General features: G+C 40.6%; 2 protein-coding genes across 2 annotated transcripts in view; both read right to left on the reverse strand.

Moving 5' to 3' along the window:
• Positions 1-318: 318 nt before the first annotated feature.
• On the reverse strand, positions 319-9,739 carry MINAR2 (membrane integral NOTCH2 associated receptor 2). The gene is made up of 3 exons (XM_052701052.1): positions 9,575-9,739; positions 3,064-3,309; positions 319-498 (listed from the first exon to the last, which is right to left on the reverse strand). Exons 1-3 carry the CDS (start codon positions 9,737-9,739, stop codon positions 319-321), a joined length of 591 nt encoding a protein of 196 aa, XP_052557012.1.
• A 3,906-nt stretch (positions 9,740-13,645) lies between these two features.
• Positions 13,646-21,263, reverse strand: part of ADAMTS19 (ADAM metallopeptidase with thrombospondin type 1 motif 19) — a 158,228-nt gene continuing 150,610 nt past the window's right edge. Inside the window, exons 22-23 of the mRNA XM_052700979.1 lie at positions 17,090-17,267; positions 13,646-14,859 (exon numbers count right to left, since the gene is read on the reverse strand). Coding sequence (XP_052556939.1) covers positions 14,708-14,859; positions 17,090-17,267 — 330 coding nt within the window. The 3' untranslated portion in view covers positions 13,646-14,707. The remainder of the gene's footprint in view (positions 14,860-17,089; positions 17,268-21,263) is intronic.

Consider the following 21,263-nt stretch of genomic DNA (forward strand, 5'->3'; position numbering starts at 1 on the left):
CAGTGAAAGAAGGCATTATAAGAAGTATTGTGTTCAGAGTTTTGCTTCTGAATTATATCCATTAGGAGACATTCTCCTATGCTTACGGTATTTGCATCTTTTCAGGATCAAGTCCTTATGCTGCACAAGAACATTTTAAAATAGTGATGTCAAATAAACTGTACTTGTGGCAAAAAAAAAAAAAAAAAAAAAAAAAAGAAAGAAAGAAAAAAGAAAGAAAAAAGAAAAGAATTCAAATAAATTCAAATAAAATAAGGGAGCGGAATGACTTAATAAAAATGTTTATTGAAAAACTTCCATCACCGGCTTTTGGCTGCATTAAGTAAGTAAAACACTGAGCGTGACTATCGTCAACAGGATGCAAACAGCTAGTACCATTACCAGGATGATTCGACACCATTTAGAATGCTTGCTTTCTTTCTCTTTCTTTTTTAACAAGGTATCATACCCAGGAGTATAAATATCCCCCATCCAGAACTGTAGATCATTAGGATTTTCCTAAAAAAAAAAAAAAAAAAAAAGAAAAAAGGACTCAGTTCTTCTGCCTTGCATACATAGTCATTAAAACATAGCTAGGAGTATTTTGGCTATCATCAGATAGTGATTAATGAATTTAAAGCATCACAACAGAAATACAAGAGACTTTCACTTGAACATAGGTTGTGCTACTTGCCAGATGCTGCAAATGTTCCTCTGGGGAAAACTATAACCATAGTTTCCAGCCAGGAACAAAAAGTAGGACACTAAGCAGTGAAATGAGATTTCGAAGAAAAAAAAAAAGAAAAAAGGAAAAAAAAAAGAGAGGGAAAGAGACAAACAGGGAAGGAAGGAAGGAGGGAAGGAAGGAAGGAGGGAAGGAAGGAAGGAGGGAAGGAAGGAAGGAGGGAAGGAAGGAAGGAAGGAAGGAAGGAAGGAAGGAAGGAAGGAAGGAAGGAAGGAAGGAAGGAAGGAAGGAAGGAAGGAAGGAAGGAAGGAAGGAAGGAAGGAAGGAAGGAAGGAAGGAAGGAAGGAAGGAAGGAAGGAAGGAAGGAAGGAAGGAAGGAAGGAAGGAAGGAAGGAAGGAAGGAAGGAAGGAAGGAAGGAAGGAAGGAAGGAAGGAGGGAAGGAGGGAAGGAGGGAAGGAAGGAAGGAGGGAAGGAGGGAAGGAAGGAAGGAAGGAAGGAAGGAAGGAGGGAAGGAAGGAAGGAAGGAAGGAAGGAAGGAAGGAAGGAAGGAAGGAAGGAAGGAAGGAAGGAAGGAAGGAAGGAAGGAAGGAAGGAAGGAAGGAAGGAAGGAAGGAAGGAAGGAAGGAAGGAAGGAAGGAAGGAAGGAAGGAAGGAAGGAAGGAAGGAAGGAGGGAAGGAGGGAAGGAGGGAAGGAGGGAAGGAGGGAAGGAGGGAAGGAGGGAAGGAGGGAAGGAAGGAAGGAAGGAAGGAAGGAAGGAAGGAAGGAAGGAAGGAAGGAAGGAAGGAAGGAAGGAAGGAAGGAAGGAAGGAAGGAAGGAAGGAAGGAAGGAAGGAAGGAAGGAAGGAGGGAAGGAGGGAAGGAGGGAAGGAGGGAAGGAGGGAAGGAGGGAAGGAGGGAAGGAAGGAAGGAAGGAAGGAAGGAAGGAAGGAAGGAAGGAAGGAAGGAAGGAAGGAAGGAAGGAAGGAAGGAAGGAAGGAGGGAAGGAAGGAGGGAAGGAAGGAGGGAAGGAAGGAGGGAAGGAAGGAGGGAAGGAAGGAGGGAAGGAAGGAGGGAAGGAAGGAAGGAAGGAAGGAAGGAAGGAAGGAAGGAAGGAAGGAAGGAAGGAAGGAAGGAAGGAAGGAAGGAAGGAAGGAAGGAAGGAAGGAAGGAAGGAAGGAAGGAAGGAAGGAAGGAAGGAAGGAAGGAAGGAAGGAAGGAAGGAAGGAAGGAAGGAAGGAAGGAAGGAAGGAAGGAAGGAAGGAAGGAAGGAAGGAAGGAAGGAAGGAAGGAAGGAAGGAAGGAAGGAAGGAAGGAAGGAAGGAAGGAAGGAAGGAAGGAAGGAAGGAAGGAAGGAAGGAAGGAAGGAAGGAAGGAAGGAAGGAAGGAAGGAAGGAAGGAAGGAAGGAAGGAAGGAAGGAAGGAAGGAAGGAAGGAAGGAAGGAAGGAAGGAAGGAAGGAAGGAAGGAAGGAAGGAAGGAAGGAAGGAAGGAAGGAAGGAAGGAAGGAAGGAAGGAAGGAAGGAAGGAAGGAAGGAAGGAAGGAAGGAAGGAAGGAAGGAAGGAAGGAAGGAAGGAAGGAAGGAAGGAAGGAAGGAAGGAAGGAAGGAAGGAAGGAAGGAAGGAAGGAAGGAAGGAAGGAAGGAAGGAAGGAAGGAAGGAAGGAAGGAAGGAAGGAAGGAAGGAAGGAAGGAAGGAAGGAAGGAAGGAAGGAAGGAAGGAAGGAAGGAAGGAAGGAAGGAAGGAAGGAAGGAAGGAAGGAAGGAAGGAAGGAAGGAAGGAAGGAAGGAAGGAAGGAAGGAAGGAAGGAAGGAAGGAAGGAAGGAAGGAAGGAAGGAAGGAAGGACAACAAACCCAAAACAGTAGCAACCACGTTGTATTCTGAAGAATAGATGCTGATTTCTACATAAATACCTCATCCTTCCTAAGTCCAGTAATGGAGAATAGCAAAAACAAACACATGAAAAAGAAAACAAAAGAAAACAAAACAAAACACAAACATTACAAGTGATTTGTGAAAACCAACATGAAGGTAGGATCCTGCATACTGTGAATAAGGCTGAAACAATGTGTGTTATCTGTTATGTTATAAACAGCTACAAAAGTGGACACCTAATTCTTAACTACCTGGTTTAGAGATCACCCCTGTATAGACTGGGAAACCTTCGCAGGGTGTTGTGGTTTAAGACTTTCTCATTACAGAGATCATGTTCTGCTGAACTGAAATTGCTGGCATTTAACCAGATACATAGACTTCTTTTTCTGATCAGACTCATGCAAGTGTCATGTCTGCACAGGAAAACATGTCCATATTTGCTTCTGGAATCTTACCAAAAGAACCAAACATGCTGCACTGTGGCTCATGTTCACACAGAGCTTTTAGCAATCCATTTTGTTTGAATGCAGTGCAGCAGCACGTTACCTTTATGTGGCTGGCCAAGTCAGAGTGCAGTGAATGTCTGTCATAGTCCTGCACTGTCCAGGAAGGGATCCTTCTCTTCTCCTCCCAGTCATCTTCCACCTGGAAATCGCTATACAAGGGATTGCTCTTGATTGTGGATTTCAGTGTGATGGGCGTAATGTGTTTCCCAAGAGTTTTGTCTATCACTTCTTGGCTGACCCCATTCAGTTCCAACCCAGGCAGCTCAGTAATACTTTCATTTTCTCTCTGTAAAGCACAAATAAGAGCAGAATTTGGCCTTCATTTTCATTTACCTATGACACAGGTTCCCTTTTAGAGCTATAATTTGTCAAAAGTCATTATTGAAATTACCTGTGCATCAATTTTTCTTGTTCTGGCAAACATTGTCAGTGTACTAAAGGAGTCTGACTGTTCACTCTGTGAAGATTTCTTCCTTCTGTGGAAGCACGTGGTTACAATGTGAAAATTAGAGTTTTCTGCAAATATGAACAGGCACTGTAAGGCCCACTGAAAAGAAAGCTTATGTTATAGCAGAATGGTGTTATGGCGTATGACAGTGGAGTATGCAGATCTGACAGATGCCAAGGTAGTGAGATGCAGAAGCACATCTGCTAGAACAAAGCAGAGTGAAGCGTATGCTAACAGTATGCCAGCGGCTGTCTTTGCTGAAGCTGCACATCTCACCGTGGGGGGATCTCACTGCTCTGATACCCTCACAGTGCGACAGACCTGTCAGTACATCAGTGGCCTGGCATGCGACTAAGGGGAAGTTCCTAATACAGGTACTGTCAGAACTCCAGTAATTAGCTGAGCAATCTTCCTGCAAAGCATTGGTTCGATCAGGCCTTTAGAACAGTGGGTGGCAGAGGAGGAAGACTATTGACTGTGTTGGAGTGTGGTTTTTGGAGAACTCACAGCCTGCTCCTTAAAATCAGCCTAAGCCTCTTCATGAACTGGTAAGACTGTAACCATACAATGACCTTCTGTCCCAGAGACTTGGAACTAGCCCATGGCTCCAGCCACACCTCAGCTTCCCAGGAGAGCTATTTCTGACAGAGCCCTGCCCTCACACCAGTACCTGCCCTGTGCTTCAGGACTGTCTTTTTACTTCCATCTCAGCACACGCAGAGCTCTCCTGACTAGCAGATAACATTTCCTTTGAGACAAGGGTGGTCCTGGCCTGACTTGTTGCCCTGATAGGCCTGCTGAGAGGAGCACGGGGCTCCTACATCCTCTTCACACTGGTTTTGGAAGATCACAGATTCCCTACCAGTCCCAAAGCTGACAGCAAGCTGCATGATTCCTCAGTTGAGTGATGTTCTGCTGCTTTGGTGGACTCATTTTCAATTGAAGCCAGCAGTATCACATGCTCTGTGCCTTGTGTCTGCATATATGCAAAGGCTCTATAAGCCAGTGTGGAGCAGGGAGGCATAGATGAAAGCAAAGACCTGGTTTTGTTTGGAAAGGAAAGAAAAAGGTGAAGAAATCATCAACCTTTGTCTAAGTCACCCTAGTAGAAATCATCATGCTGGCAGTGTTATCACCAAATCATCAGAAGTAGCTAAGTGTATTTCCCATCAATAATTATCATTAGTAGGTGGGTGGATCCTCAGTGCCTCCCAGTTCCTCCATTAGTTCATAATTTCCATATGTCATTCCTCAGCCTTGACATGTCCCTCGACAGTATTACTCTATGCACTGCAGTTACAGCTGGCACTGAAGGCCTCTGGATTGTACTGGCCAGATTTCAGCTGAGATGGTGTTTTTAACTGTCATTTCTTTCTGATTCCATTTTACTTTATTTAATTTATTTCTTATTTAAAATTTGTCAATGACCTTAATGATGCTTCCCTCAGGCCCACTAGATGGTTGGACTTGGAGAACATTTTGCTGAAGAACATGAGCTGTCTCACCACGGGATGTTCAGTGTCCCTAGGCTAAAATACTGTGAAAATAATGCAACTTGACAGTGACTTTTAAAGCTGTTTATATAAAATCCTCCCAAACTTGGAAAAGATGGCATGATGGAGAATTTTTTTCAGAAATCAGTGCCAGAACTTCATGCCCCTTCCTTCCAGAATACCTTCCTTTTTATAGGCAGCAATTCATAAAGACAGGATCATGTGCTATCCTGAAGTAAAGCTAGGGAAAAAATATGATGGGAGGAGCAAAAGTGTTTTACCAAGAGAACTGGACTGGAATTTGAGTAGGAGATGGTTTGCAGAGGCTTTCAAGAACAGACATTGAAGTGCTACATTAATTGGGAAAATATTTTTGAGTGCAACTGGCAGTTTGACTGAAATTTCTGCTGCAGATATGTCTCAGAGACTGCTTATGGAGAGAGAAAAGCCCAAAGCATGGACAAAAAGTACTTTAGGTCCAAGAAACAGCATATGTAAATATGAAGAAGATTGCATGAAACATATGCATTTACGGAAGCAGATAAATGATTTCATAATGCAAATTACGTGTATCAGTACATGACAACATACATCACTATAAATTCTAAAGTAATCTGTATTGTTAGAAAATATTTCAATTTCATTATTATCTTAACTTAATCTTTCTGTTGCTACTGCTGTTTTAGCACAGAAATAGTCTAACTTTTCTGTCCTCAGTCTGTGATAGGGGAATATCAAGCACTAAGCTATGACCCTCCAAAACCAAGACATTAAAGTGCTAAGGCTAGGCCTTGGTCCCAAGTCAACCTATCTGCAAGAAGAAATGAAAGAGACACCTAAAAAATTAAGGAACTTCACATTATGCAAGTCAAAATTTTTCCTTACTCCCTGCAAAGAGTTATTCATGTCCCATGGCAAGCTGGGGCTGCTGGCAACACTTAAGGCAATACTCAAAGACAGTAACAAACACTGCCTGCGGGCAGCTGTGCCTAGTAGCTTTACTAAAGCAGCTGTTTAGAAATTTTTGGCCACCGTTTTCTACTGGAGCTGTTTTGTAAGAAAATCCTCAATGCTAATGAAAGTGGGTGGCAAGGTAACTTTTATGTAGGTGATTTGTTTGGTATTATAGCCCTCTATTGTTCAAAAGGCATGCACTGCTTTCTCTGGAGAGCTCTCCAAGTAACAAGGGCAGTATTACTCTGATATAGAGACATAAGGTATTACTGACAGGAAGATGCTAGGTAGCTGCCAGGGACCTAAGGATCCATGTAATAGTTGTAACAACTGTAGAGGTGTTGTATGATATCTAGTTAACTGAAAAAGCTCATTTATCAGAATAAGCAATAATCACCTCTGTAGATCTTCTTAGACAAATCTAATGTCTTGGGAGATGCTGTGGAAAAGAAACCAAGAAGGCAATTATTAACCATGTCTAAGTGAGTGGATATGAAAGACAACAGAGCACATTAAAGGCTACTGAGAATTCACTTTTTATTTTCAAGAGACCTGAAGGGGATCAGATGTACTTATAGAAGAAATAAGTCAGTGCTAGGTGATGTGAAGCAAGATGGGAGTCCACCTGATGTGGGCTGCAGATCAGTAGGTGGCTGTAAAACCTTAAGACAAAGTGACAGAACCCAAGACCATTCAAAGAAAAGCAGACATTCATACTGACTATCTTCACTGTGCGGCACTGAAAGTACTTCTGCACAGTAATTAATTGTTTACTTAAAAGAAAGCTGTTTTGCCTGTCATTGCTAATGGAGGTCTGCAGGGCTGTGAGTACAACATATAAGAAGTGCTGTATGGTGTCATATCAGAACTCCTGTCAGCCTTGCAGCTGGTCTCTGACTGCGGATAGTTGCAAATGTCTGGGGAAGAATAAGAGAACACATGTGTAATTCAGGCCTGTGCCAAGGGACAGGAAGCAACTGGCCCAGCACCTAACAGAGGTAAAATCCTCCTCCTCAGTGCCCTGAGAGGTGTGCAAGGGCTGGGCACAGGTGTTGCACTTAAATGAGGCACCAGGAGGTGTTAGAAGTGCAGGTAGCATAACAGCAATTCTGGAAGGCCAAAGTTATTCAGTTGTGAAATCCTAACAATCACAGCAAAGTGAAGGAGCACGGTGTGCAAAGAAAAAATTCTCTGTGCTGTCTTCCAAGGAAAAGAACAAAATGCAAGCAGGAAGGAGAAGTCCAAGAACTGCTGAAAACAAGGGAAAGGGCTGAGGGAGAGGGGCGAGCCTGGTATCTGGGAGCTGTGCACTGTGCAATGGGAAGTGCTGGAGCAGAGCAGTCTGCAGTGCTGAGCACACACAAAGTGAGCAACAGCTGCTGCCATTGGTGAAGAAACAGTCTGTGCTCCTTGTGCTGCTTTGAATCAGGAAGTGCCAGGATTACTGAACCGCTTCATGGCCTTTATCTGAAGTAGACAATGAAAATGTATGCTGAGGAGGGCAGCTGTGTTTGCCTGACACAGAGAGGTGGGGGAAAAAGCAGAAATTTTTGGTCAGAAATATTAATTGCCATTATAATCAGGCTGCTTTTTATAATGGAAATTCATTTTAGAAGCTATAGGTGAAGAAAACACATAAGTACTGAAATGTGCAGAAAATGAATGTTATCATGACAGAGGTTGGAAGGGGCTGCAAACTGCCACATAGTCACTGTGCACAGGGAGACCTCCGCAGCTCCTTACTGAAAGAAAATGAATTTCTGGGTGGGGAATTTCAGCTGCTCTCAAGGATGCTGGGAGTCTGCAGGTCACTCACATATGTTCTGAAACCAATTTTCCTCCCTCGCCCCCCTCATTTCCGCTTCAGAATTAACTAACCCTTAACCCCATTAGCTTTCTCATCTTAAAGCAAAACATGTTACTCCTGCACCATTAGTTCTCCGCTGTGCCATCATGTTTATTCTAACGTCTGGAATTCATCAACTCTTTTCCCTTTATTTGTCAGCAAGAGGGAAAGAGAGGAGGCCTCTCTTTCATAAGGGAGGGAGAATGAGGCACAGTGATGTCAGGACAGCTCACAGTCACTAAGAACTGCACTTACAAACATAGGTTATGCCCCACATTTGGGGTTTATAAACCATGCTGTATTATAGGAGCAGTTCTGGTAAGGCAGCAGGCTCAGCCATCTCCCCGGCTGTGCCTGCATGGAGCAGGGTGGAGGGAGACCTAGCTTAGGGCACTCACAGCCCAGTCCTCCTGCAAGCCTGGCCCAGCCTTGAAGCCTCTTGCCCAGCAACAATGGGGAGAAGCATCCCGCTGTGGCGCAGCTCAGTGTGTGGTTGCCTCATCCTGCACAAAGAGGAGCTGCAGCGGGGCAGGGATCGAGGCCAGCATTGCTTCATGCCCTATTGTTTTGGATCCCACAGGCTCTTTCTTTCAGTGAGAGCTCTGTGCATGAGAGACAGCAGTGAGTGTGGGACCCCCCGCCTGCCTCCTCCCTTCCAGCTCCCCATGGGGAGTCCTGGGCAAGGAACGTACAATAGGAGTGGACTCTGGGAAGGAGGGAAGGGGTCTGGACTGCTGATGAGGGAAGAAGTAAAACTGGAAGCAGCTATGGGAGATTTCAAGGCTCTTCCTCTTCCCTTCCTGCCCCATGTTGATGGGTTTTCAGTTCCCACTCCTCATTGTCATGGGGATCTGGACTCATGCCCCGGGGATGCTCAGGATACAGAACCATCTCCAGCCCCCAGCCACCTCCGCGTGTCTCCATCCCCTGACAAGAACCAGACCTTGAAGCTTTTCTCAGGCTAGGGGTGGGGAAAGGCAAGGGGCTCCCCAGGCAGCCGGAAAGGAGTGCTGTGGTGTGAGCTGTAAGTGGGGCCCAGAGGGGTGTGAGCTGATGCAGCTGTACTGCTGCTGATCCAGATACAAATGTCTCCTCTGTGGGCTCCAGGCATCTGTTAGACAGTGCACTTCTGCATTTTTCCATGAAAACACTGCTACCTCCACATAATAACCTACATTAATGCTGTCATTGCCTTTCACGCCTTCGACAGACATCTGTCAGGGTGACAGCAAGGTCAAAGAGGAAAGACAAAAAACAAGACAAAGTAAAGAAGACACAGCAAAATACACAGACATGCACAAGCTAGCAGGACGCTAGCAAGAATCTCTGGTGTTCTCTCTAATGTGCCTTTTATTGAGTGTTGTCACCTGGATTTCACATTTAAGTCCAGTGTTGGCTTTTTTTTTTCCTCCTTTGTTATTCTTTTCCCTTCTTTCTCTCACTTGTAATTTCTTTAGAGAGGGTGTTCTATTAGCCTCCTTAGTACAATTAATCCATATTTGACATAAGTAGGCTTTCTGGGAAGTGCTATGAAGATGTCACCACAAGCAATAGAAAACATGAAGCAAATGAGGTGGACTGAAGCAAATGAGGTGGACTGTGCTGTTGCTGAGGAGAGTGACTGCCCTTCTGGAGCCCAAACCTCACTGAAATCAAAGGGAAAGCTCCAGAAGGTTATATTAGTGGTGCAGATTTGGAGATGTGGGAAACTGAATTCACTGCTGAAATACTGAGCTCATATCATTTGCCGTCAGATTCCCAAAATAAGATAGAAAAGTCAGGAAAAGAGTCTGCCTCTGTCAGACCTTACCTGTAAATAGATCCTATTGTGCCACTGTTGCACTCCAGGTAAAGCTGCTTCTGGGAACTTTGCCAGTCTGGCCTGTAGAAAGGTTGAGTTCTTCACTAAAGACTTCACCTCCAGTTGTAGGAATTTATCAGGATGGTTGTTGTTTGGCAAAGCAGAGAGGTCCATGTTTCTGTTTTCTGCAGTAATAAAGAAAGCAGTCCAAGCTTCTGCTTTCTGACCGTGCACACTGCTTAAATCATTAATGATGTGAAGAAGGATACGACAGTCCCCTGAAACTGTATCTGACACCCTCTTGGTGTCAGGCTCTCTTGTATAATCTATCAATGCTAAAAACATTGTTCGGAAGTGGCAGAAAAGACTAGCCTTGTTTCTCTATGTTCCTAGCTTAAGTTTTCAAATTCAAGGTCTGTTTTAATATTCTCATTAAAGCTAACCCACTATCAGTCAGTAGATGCATGGGATACTTAAATGCGCACCAGCTCTTCTTCAAGTGACCTGCTAAAAATTTCAAGCTAACAGCACTTCAAAATAAGCCCTTTCTCAGAAAATGAGGAGCAGCTCCCAGTACAAAGCCAGTTTGCCTCCTCTGTGGCAGTACTGGGAGGTTTTGTGATGCTGTGCAGATTGGTACCATTCACCACAGCAGCTATGATACACGCTTCTTGCAAGGATTTCTGTGACAGTAAGTTCTTCCTGACTTTGGGAAATGCCCATTTGTTTCAAGTAATTGATAACAGAAGTTCTCAAGTGGTTGACTATTTGACTACTCCTGGTCAAGTGAATGGAAAAACTCATACTGATTTGAATGACAGAGTCAGTCCCTTAACTTCCACTGTTTTATTTTGAGATTTTGTATTTTCATCAGCAGTTTAGAAGTAGGAAGCTCTTTTGACTTTTGGCTAGTGAAATTCTCCTTCTAGTCATGGCTGTTACTTAAAAAAAAACAGCAAAAATAGCCCCTTCTTGTTTATTTTAAGCTTTTTAAAAATCTTTTTAAACTTTTGCATTTTTGTAATACATTTTTTTTTAATAATGCCACATACAATAGATTATAAAAGTTACTCTTCTAGACATACAGTGACATGTAGTACCCTCTTTCCCTGTGTACAACTAAGACAGAAATAATAAGTGTTCTGCAATATTTGTATTTTTTTGCATGAGTGTACGTACCCATTATTGCTGCAGATAGGATTTTTATGCGACACTGTATCATATAGATGTGGAAATGAGTCCTGGATCTGTGGGAATTTACATATAACTACTTCTTCATAAATGTGATTTGAAAATATAAAGGAGGATTGATTGGGCTGGAGGTACCCCAAATCCAAGATCTCTCACTGTGTTTGTAAATAAGAAGGAGAGACACTACTTAGGAGCAGTGTTTATCCCTGGCTGCCTCCTGCAGTTCATTCTCCTTTTAGCCTCCCAGAAAACACAATTATTTTTTGTACTAGAGAGTCTCCTCCTAGGCCTTCTGTTTGTAGGGTACCCATCCATTAATATGTCTAATTTCTCGTCAAATCTCCCGATACTACCTCTTCTGAAAATAAGATTCTGACCATCTCTGAGAAGTGCTAAAGATGTTAAACAAGACTGGACCCAGTACCAACTCCTGGAGAACAGAAACAGATACCCACGTCCTGCTACACTCTCCATCATTTCCTTAAGCCTCCTCCAGCTTCAGTAGTATTTGTGCTGTAAGCAGTGCACAACGTGTGTATCATCCTTCTGTGTCCCTAATTATGTCATCTGAAGGACCCACTGACTCTCTTGCTGGCTTCCTGCTTTTGATGTATTCCTAGTCTTCTTTATTATAAATTTGAGCATCTTGCCTTTAGTGTTTATGTTGGTTTCCTCATGCATGCACCTATTCTAATATATTTTTAGAATTGAACAAATTATTGGCTATTTGTCACCAATATATTAATAAAAACAAAATAAAAAGCAGGATGAAAACTCCCCAACAGCCAAAACTCCAGAAATTAAACCAAGTAAACAAAAACACATCCTGCGGAACCAAACAGCATATGCCTTCCAGAATAACCAATAATATAATTAAAATTCTGGTATTCTTTTCATTTAGGGAAGGTGTAATTAGTGGTAACTACCGTACCATGGCAAATGAGCATCCCCATTGTGTACCAGTCCTGTGTACCACTTAACCCAACCAGTGGGGAGTAGGTGGGATTTCACTAGTCCCTGGCAAACAGGGTACATTTTCAGCTCTACTTGCCAGATAACCATGACTGATTGAAATTCACTCATCGGGCCAGAAGAAAAACATATGAGCAGAGAAGGATTGTTGCTGGGTGGAAAAAATAAAAAAAGCTCCAAAAAGTAATGGGCCTTCCCCTAGTGCAGCACGCTGTTGCTGCCTGAACTCCACTGGGAGGACCAGAGAAGGCTGCCCAGCGAAGCTGTGGATGCCCCATCACTGGAGGTGTTTAAGTCTGGGTTGGATGGGGTTCTAGACAACCTGATCTGGTGGCAGCTTTGCCCATGGCATGGGATTTGAATTGGGTGGGCTTTACACTCCTCTCCAACCTAAGCCATTCAGTGATTCTATGACTTTATGATAAGGATAGCTGCTCTCATCTGGTCTTGTGGCATCACCTGGGCTGTGGCAAGGCTCTGCAACGTAGGCAAGCACACTGAGCCTACACACAGCATGAACGTGTGAATCTATACTGCTTCTCAGAATGATAACTGCGTGTATGAAAGGAGCAAAAAGAAAAGTAACTTGTTTTCAAATTCCAAGGGAGTAGGAAGCAACAAATATTTTTTGCTATGTAAACACAGAATTTCTATGACATGATTCACACACATCTAATTAATAGTCCTGCATTAGAAATGCTGAACAAGAGCCAGAACCATCAGGATTGTAACACTGAATTCACTCGTTACATTTAAAAGGAATGTCATTCAGCTGAGCAACTTTCCATCCCTGGTTCCAATCTAGAGGTCTTTTTCTTTTATGGTGCTGTGAAAGAGTGACAGGAGAATGATTTAAGCATCATTCAGTTGTCCCTTTTTGACAGACATAGGCAGAGTACTTCCGTATTTTGAGATAGGTTGTCATTTTTGTTAGTGAAATACTCAAAAAAAGCAGAGTGTAAACATGTGGGATTGTGTGGATAATACAATTGGCTGAAAAAAGAAAGCCCTCTGACCTCTAGTCTGGAGGTTTGGTTTCTCTTTGGATTTTAGCTGTGATTGCGGTCCAAGCTTGTAACCCAGGACAGGGTATTCAGTACGCTGGAAGAAAACAATGTTTGGAGGTTTTTTTGCCTACAGATTTCAACAATTCTGTTAATTGAATTTTAAATTTGTATCAGGGACACTAAGTAGTTAACATCCAACAGCAACTGAATTGTCTGTACATTATAACACAATGCGTCTATTTAATTACACAACACATAATTTCACATTCCATGACATCAAATAATTTTTCACTGCTTTTTTTCACTTCTCAAAAATAAAAAATTCAGAAGTTAAACAATTATTTTAATATAACACACACTAGTTTCCAAAGAGAGGTCAGATGCTCAGTGAAGCCTACTGCAAAGCTACAGTTAATTCAGTGCAGGGCCATAGTTGCCCTTCCTGAAGTCTCTAGGGAGACTTAAGTTGTTATGGGAATTACTAACTACGTCTTGTTACTCCTTACTCCTTTCAGACTCATTTCTCCAGCTGTCTTGCCTTCAGAGTTTGCTCTCCTGGGTGTTTTCCTAGCAGGGCTAATGGTTTGCACTGCAAAACAGAGGCAGAGAACCTACCCTACAGTGGTTACAGAACTCACCTAAGATACTTAAATTCTTCACTGAATATCTCTCTGCCACATTCAGCTTTTCATGCATCATGATCATGGAGCAGTACATCTGCCTGTAGCCTTAGAACAGAGCCTAAATCATGAGGATGGAGGCACGTGCTGCAGAGATTACTGCAGCTGTATCTGCTGCGATGCAGGGCTCAACGGATTCTGCAACCAGACACAGATGCCAAAACCCACAAAAATGCAAATAACAAAAGAAGCTTCACTTTTTATTGAAAATGTAAAAGTCATGTGAATCATGTACAATATTTTCTCATAAGGAAAATTTTAGCTGTTTCATAACGTTTCACAAAACTGTAAAACATTTTATTTTTATAAAGACTTTTTCATAAAACAAAGATAAGCTAAAGTAAAATTACAAAGCTATTTCCTAAATTACTGACAAAGAACTGAAAATGTTTAACAGATTAATTCATAAAAATGGCAGGAGGAAGGACTTCCATTTGTAAATCTGCAAGAGGACGCACAAAGGTATAGGGGGGCGTGGGTTTTTTGTTTCTAAACGTTTAAAATCAAGTGACATGCTAAACAGTACAGACGTGGATTCATAGGATGGTACAATTTCTAGGACTGCATTTCTCTACACTACCTCAAACAGTGCAACAGTGATTCAGTGTAAATCTCTACAGTGTTTCATTGATTCAATACTTGTGTTCAAGTACATGTCCATGAGAATGATCAAAATTCCTACTACTTCTCTATTTTAATTTCCTTGTTTACAATAGGTATAAGTTACAGTAGATTATCCCCAACAGCATGATTCTAAATCAAATCAAATGAACTGATTTCACAATACATTCTGTAATAGCCTGCTCAATAATGTTAGCTTACTCACCTCAACATCTGTTGCAAAATACACAAGATCATTCTGCCAAAAATATAATAAAATTAAAAAAGGCTTTAATTCCATATACAACAAAACTATTCAGCTAAATTAAAATAAATTCAAGATAACATGGTGGCTTCTTTTGGCAACAGAGAGATGACCCTACTGAAAATAAACATTTAAAATACTAGTTACTATTCTTTAAAAAATTTCTGATAAATGTACCCCAAATCGTTCATATAAAAATTAATTATGAAAATCTCAGAGGATAAAACAAGTTGGCTGTCTAACCAAAACAATTAAGGATGTCTGGCAGGCAAAAATAAATTAAATTTGATTAAATTATACGTAATCATAGTATTTGGTCTGAAAAAGCGTGCATGTGTGTGTATGTGTACGCGTGTGTGTGTACATCTATGTGTGCTTATAAATAATAAGATTGCAAAGAGCTGAGAGCCAGCCAGCCTGACAGAGGTCAACTCCTTTGTTGCATCTTCTGCGCATAGAAGTCCCTGCATGTCTCACAGCAGCGCTGGTACCACCTCATGTCTTGACACAGGTTCTTCTCTCGTATCACCCTGCAGTACACAGGCCACTGGTCACCCAGGCACTTGAATGTTAAAGCAGCTGTGAAACAACAACAAAAAATACACGTAACTACTACATTTATTGTGAAGAATTGGGTAACAAAGATGACCAGGACAGCAGCGTGTATCCATGGGTGGGAAAGGAGGACAGCTTTAGCTTTTCACAAATCCTCTTGTTTTCAATATTTTCAACAGTAAAATTTTAAGGCCAGTTCAATTATAAATTGGATTAAGTCAAGTCACACTGAAAGTGACTGGTGTCATGTCATGCAGCTGCCTCCTCACGAGAGAGTTAAGGCACATTTCTGCCCCACACAGAGGCAAGCCCAATTCTATTAGAGATGAATCCAAGAGTGTTAGGGGCTGCAGAGCCAGTTCTGGCTGAAACTGTGCTCAGGTGAATATTACCATTAGAAGCCTCAGCTCTAATAGTAACAGAATGTGGTTCCCAGTGAAATCTAGAAGGGGAAATGCTTTCATCAGAGGCAGATGGGAAAAAGCAGGAACACTTACACATTATATGGTTCTCTTTAGCTATCGTTAACTCTCAGATGCAGACACCTGATAATTCTAGTTGTTAAAAATTAGTCGTATTTTCACATATATTGTCTTTCTCCTTTTGAAGTCATCTTTTTCTTCACGTATTTGTTTCACTTATCAAGGCCTTTTATTATGTCAATCATCTAACAAATTTGGAAACTTATACACTGCGTTAGTCCAACTACAGTGCATCTATGCAATTAGTATGGGAAACGAAGGAAATACAGGGCACAAGAACCACATGTCATACAGTAATCAATATAAATACTGAACTGAAAGAAAGTCAGTCATTTTAGTAGAAGTCAAAGAGAAAGTGGGAGTATATTTAAAACTGAATAGAGATAGATGGTGTAACCCACATCACCTTCCACCAGCCCTACCCTCAGATCCAGAGGATCCATGCAGCATGGTAGGAAATGAAGTGGATGAGAAAATGATCAATATATTTAAGTGAAGCTTTGGCTTATGAATTTGGAGCTTTTAGCACTTCCAGGGGACTGGATTCTGACTCGTGCTGCATGAAGTGGACTTGTAGATTGCCACTAATTTCTATAACCCATTCTACAAGAACAACATAGCCCTTTTGTTTTGTGAATTTCACATAAAGCGTAATTCCAATCTAAAGATGCATTTTCTGTGAAACTTTGTGGTTCATTTAATTTTGTGAAACAAAGCCTCTGACATTTTACTGGATTGAGAGTGTCAGCGATGGAGAGCTGCCCTCTTGCTTCTCTGAGATCAGCTGAACAAAGTATGAACGGCAGCAGTAAAATAGTTGAGGAAAGTTCTGTAAGCAACAGCTGTCATCTCATTGAGCAAACTAAAACAATGACTACTATGCAGAAGTGTTTAAGAGTTAAAAGCCTCAGAGATAAATGCTGTTTCCTCACTCAAAGGAAGGATTACATGGCCTGAAACGTTAGACTTGCTTTCCATGCAGGAGTAGTTCTTTTGACAGGAGAATTTATCTTTACAGGGGTTCTGGAAAATAATCTGGAAAAGATATGCTGTCCAACAGAAAACTTTTAATAATGCCCCAGTCATGCCCAAAAAGGAGATGAACATTGCAGGGAGCTAATGGTAACCTCTATTAACACCCCATCAGGAAATGACAATTAGAAGAATCAACAGATCATTTATGCAGTAAAATAATTTCTTTAAGCCAACAGAGACATCAGTTTCTCCTGGAACAGTAAAGCTCTGTTAGCAGTTTTCTTTTTTATGTTTTAGCGCAGCAGTCATAGATTATAGAAATGTGTACTGAAGAGAATTAAAAAGAAAAAATTGTATTGAAGAACAATAAACAAAAATTATCTTACAAATATAATGAGAACATGATGTGCAGAGCTTTTAAAAAGAAAATGAAGGATTTGCCTACGTTAGAAATGTTTGACAAAGTTTAGTGGATAAAGGAACAAATTCTTAGCTCTAAAATAAACTTGTATTCATGCCGGATATCTTGATTTCATAATATCACACAGTCTCATAACATAATCCTTCTCTGGATAATGAAATCCTTTACCATCCTGAGGTACAGTCTCTCATATACACAGTGGAAAAGTTAGGTAGAGAAAGAAGTCTCTGCAAAGAATTTGCATCTTCTGAATCTCAGTCCTATGTTTTAAATTTATCATTGCTCTATGGAGAAGAAAACAAAAAAAACAAAAAACAAAACGAACAACAAAAAAACAACAAATTCCCAGTATGAAGGTGTCATTTTGGCTGCTTACCTAACCTGGGTGATGTTATTGTGTTAACATTAATTTTCTCATTGCAGGGGTGGAGATGGCAGGGTCTGTAGGCTGCAGGTTTTTCTGAAGAAAAACATTCATTTCCATGCCTTCCCGTAATCTTGTGCATGCACTGAATGACTCGGGACTGCATTCCTTTGCCACAGGTAACAGAGCACTGGAACACACAGAAGACAGAAATTCATTGGAAAGGTATTTTTGCCTGCAAAACATGAAGTGAAATGCCAGTCCAGTTGAAGCCAACGGCTCTTACTGCAATCTGACATTACTGCCTTCCATTCAATTACCTTAATAAAAATACATTTAAAAACATAAACAAAATGGCAGTATTACTGAAAGATTGATTCTTGTGTGCTGTGTCTGCCAAAATCCATTTTTGCAGTCAATGAAAGTGAAATGTAGCTACATGCACGAAGGAAGAAAGGGTTTTCTCCTTTATTTGTTTTCTACTATACTGTTAGAATGGAGGTGAGAATGATGGAACAGTAGAAAATGCTGACAGAGAGAAGCATTTTGAAATAACCCATTACTCCCTCTGCCAGTGCAAAAGTGTTTGCCTCCTTCTGCTTTTACTTCCCACCTTTTTGTTTTCACACGTCACACATAAAACACATGCAATCAGTGAGAGACTACTTAGCTTTTAATCACTCTTCCCTGCTTGTTTCCAAAGTGAATGAAAAAAGAAAAGTTAGGTACTATAACAATAATAATGCCCTACTTTTATCACAGTATCTTAGCAAAATAGAATAAGTTGAGTAATACTTCACAAACACATACAAAACCTGTCCCAAACTAGCAAATTAACCTTTTCCCCGACTTCCTAAGAATTAAACTTCACAACACACAAAGTATTGTTGGTCGACTTGTGTATGTTCAGTTGCATTCGATTATAAGTACATTGAAAAAAAAGAAAAAGAGCTTTGATTTGCTCCTATGTGCTACTGATTTTGACTCGTATCTATAAATTTCATTCATTTTTGGAGACGTTTGTAATAGAAATCATCTTCAAGTATTAGTTTCTTGCAAAGAATCTTATGAGCACTGGCTAGCAACTTATGCATCGATACCCATATAATCCTGAAAACATTTTTATTCTTTAAAAAATAGTAGTTAAATACTCACAAAATGTTTTCTTTAGAGATGTCATGAAGCAACTGGAAAAGTATTGAAATAAGAGAGAAAGACAAGGAGCATATCCTATAACAACAGCACTTTCTCAACCACCCTCCCTCTCAAGATGGAGATAGAGAAATAGGGTTTACTAAGCCTCTGGTAAAATAATAGATTTTGAGTGTAGGAAACACTACAGGGGTTTTTATCCACCCCTTTTGCCATCTGTGTGCATTTGGGTGACAAGCAGAAGTTGGTAGAAGGAAAGATTTACACATTCCAAATAGGAACTACGTGGCTTAAAAGGAGCTAGACTCATGTTCCACTCCTAAAACAGCAAAAGAGACTGGGATATATATCTAGAGGGCGTTTTCAAAAAGTATCAACAAGATCCAAAGCAACACTTCATCTTGTAAAACACATTAAACGCTGACATTTTACAGATGTATTAAGTGGACTTGATTTTGTTTCTCACAGCTGTGCATCAGGAGTAACACCACAAAGTCAATAAAGTTATTACAATTACTTACAAAGTTAATCAGATATTGCCTGCACAGTTCAAAGCTTGCAAAGACATTCAATTAGAAACACACAGTTGCCTATTCAGTAGTAATCACGACTTAACGTGTGAACTACTGTATTGATTGCAGGAGGAAATCCAGCAGGTACTGAAGTTGTCCCAAAAGAGAAGACTCTCATCAACTTCTACTTTAGTAGGCTGCTTTTTAATTGTGTGAGAAGAAGACTCAGGCAAAATTTACTTTCTTGAATTCTCTACCATTTTCCTTTGTAGCTAAAAACACTTTGACTTTCTATACTGGCAAATATTGCATATATGAAAACTGATAGTATTACACATAAAGATATCAAAATTAAATAACCACGGTGGCCAGAACATTTATCTTAATATTAATAAAATTCCAGCCACTGGTTGGATTCCTCTCTCCACAAGTTCAGATAGGTTTTTCGTCAGAGTATTTTAGTGGGTTGGCATGAGAGACAACAGAATAGTAAACTTTAAAAAAAAAAAAAAAAAAAAAAAAAAAGACAAACCTGGGAATGAAGGCAAGGTGAAGGTACTCTTTTAAGACTATCACAAAATGTAGGGTAATTTTGCACAGAGTATTGTATTCTTTCCCTTCAGTAAAGCATTTTCACGTTTAGTAACCATAGCTAAAGTGTTTGTGAAATCACAGTATGTTTGCATCTTTTATCACCTACCGAGATGGAGGACAGGAGGATGGACCTGGTACATACAATCTCTTAAAAGCAATTTATCTGCCTTTATTTTTGTTTGTCCTAAAATGAGCAAGTGCAACCTCGCCATCTGGAGTCTGATAGGAAGTGAAAAGAGGATTTGAAGATGCCTGGACTTCTGGTGATGAGCCTGTTCTAGTGGTTTATCTGCTAACTGACAATGCATAACAATGCCCCCCTGTGAAGGTGCCAGTGCAGAGAACACTCTGCCAGCAGCCTCATCTTATCTCTATCACACAAGCACTGGCCTGAAAGCTTTTACTGCCTCTGAGTCAATCACAACAAGCAGACATCCCTCTCAGGTAATCAGGTAATCCCTTTCAGGCTCTTCATTTCTATACAGACTGGCAAAATTTGGGTATTAAAATCTTAAGGGGCAAATTAACATTCCCTTAATGACTGACCCACTGTATGATATTTCAAAGAGCTCTGGGAAGCATTACAGCGTAGTTTTCATGCAAAGTGGTACACAACTTCCAAACAATTCACTTCTGCCTTGCATGGCCTAACATACAAATTTTAGAACAGAAAAATGACTTTGAAGGGTAGTAAAAATAACAAGTTTCAATAAAAACAGAAAGTATGTGGCAAAGCAAGAAACATACTATTTTTCTCCCTCTTCTCCCATTTTCCTCTCATCTTACCTAATTTTCATAGAAATGTACTAAATTCTAGCTTAGTATTTATGATTATCTTATAAAACTGAGAAATTTAATTAAGCCTTGAAAGATTATCAGGGAAGACTTTGAACACACACTGATGTGCCATCTAAAATGTTCAAAGCCAACCTGATAAGCTTATGAGAAAGAGACATGTTTAAACTCCACTGTATAATCAGGTTGTACTTTACTGTCTTCACACATCATCATCTGCAATAGTGTCTGACTTTCTGGCTTCAGAATTAGAATTCTACTCACTGGATGCCACAACAACAACAACAAAGGTCAGAAAACTAATCAGTTGCTATATTGTTATGCTCAAAGTAGTATGAAATATAATACCTTCTAGCAAAATTTACAAATAGACTACATGCAAACAGAGGAAATAAACTCTTTTTGTCATTTTAAAAGCACCTGAAAATAAAATGAAAATTTTCAGGTATCCCATGTTATCTGTATAAAATTAGGGAAAACATACTTCAGGTATGGCATTTAGTAGTGGCATTTGCTAGCGACAGGGATAATGAGATTTCTGCTTGTCTGCATGAACTGGTCGTACACCTGAGTTTTTGCTACCCCCACAACAGCCAACTGCTTACATAACCAAGAGCAGCCACTTAATTCTGGGGGATAAATAATATTCACAACATCCTTCTTTTTGACTCTGCACATATACGGACTCATTCCAATTTCTCCAGAAGACATCTCAATTTCTGCAAACCAGCTAGATGCGCTGCGGAGCAAGAGCTCTGATCCTCACTGTGAAACTCACTTCATACATACATATCTTTAGTTTCAAGCTCCATACACAAATGTCTCCTAACCTTGTCTCACTTCTACATTTTACGCACTGAAAATGCTCAGCTTGAGGGAAATACTGCTCACTGGATATGTATCACATTTTATGTAGAACTTACAGTATGTAGTCAAGGCTGCAGAGGTTCTGTGCAGTTTCCAAGTTTAAAACTGTAACAAGATTTTCAATTTACAGCAATGCTTTCATCTTCACATTCTAAGCTGTAAATTAAATTATAATATTGTCCATCTGTCAAAACTGATTTTTCCATATGTATGTATGTTACATATAAATAAGTACAAAAATATGTAAAGCTTATTTAAATAAAATT

Source organism: Tympanuchus pallidicinctus, unplaced genomic scaffold (genome assembly GCF_026119805.1).
Source record: "Tympanuchus pallidicinctus isolate F22 unplaced genomic scaffold, pur_lepc_1.0 scaffold4, whole genome shotgun sequence".
NCBI classification, from domain to species: Eukaryota; Metazoa; Chordata; class Aves; order Galliformes; family Phasianidae; genus Tympanuchus; species Tympanuchus pallidicinctus.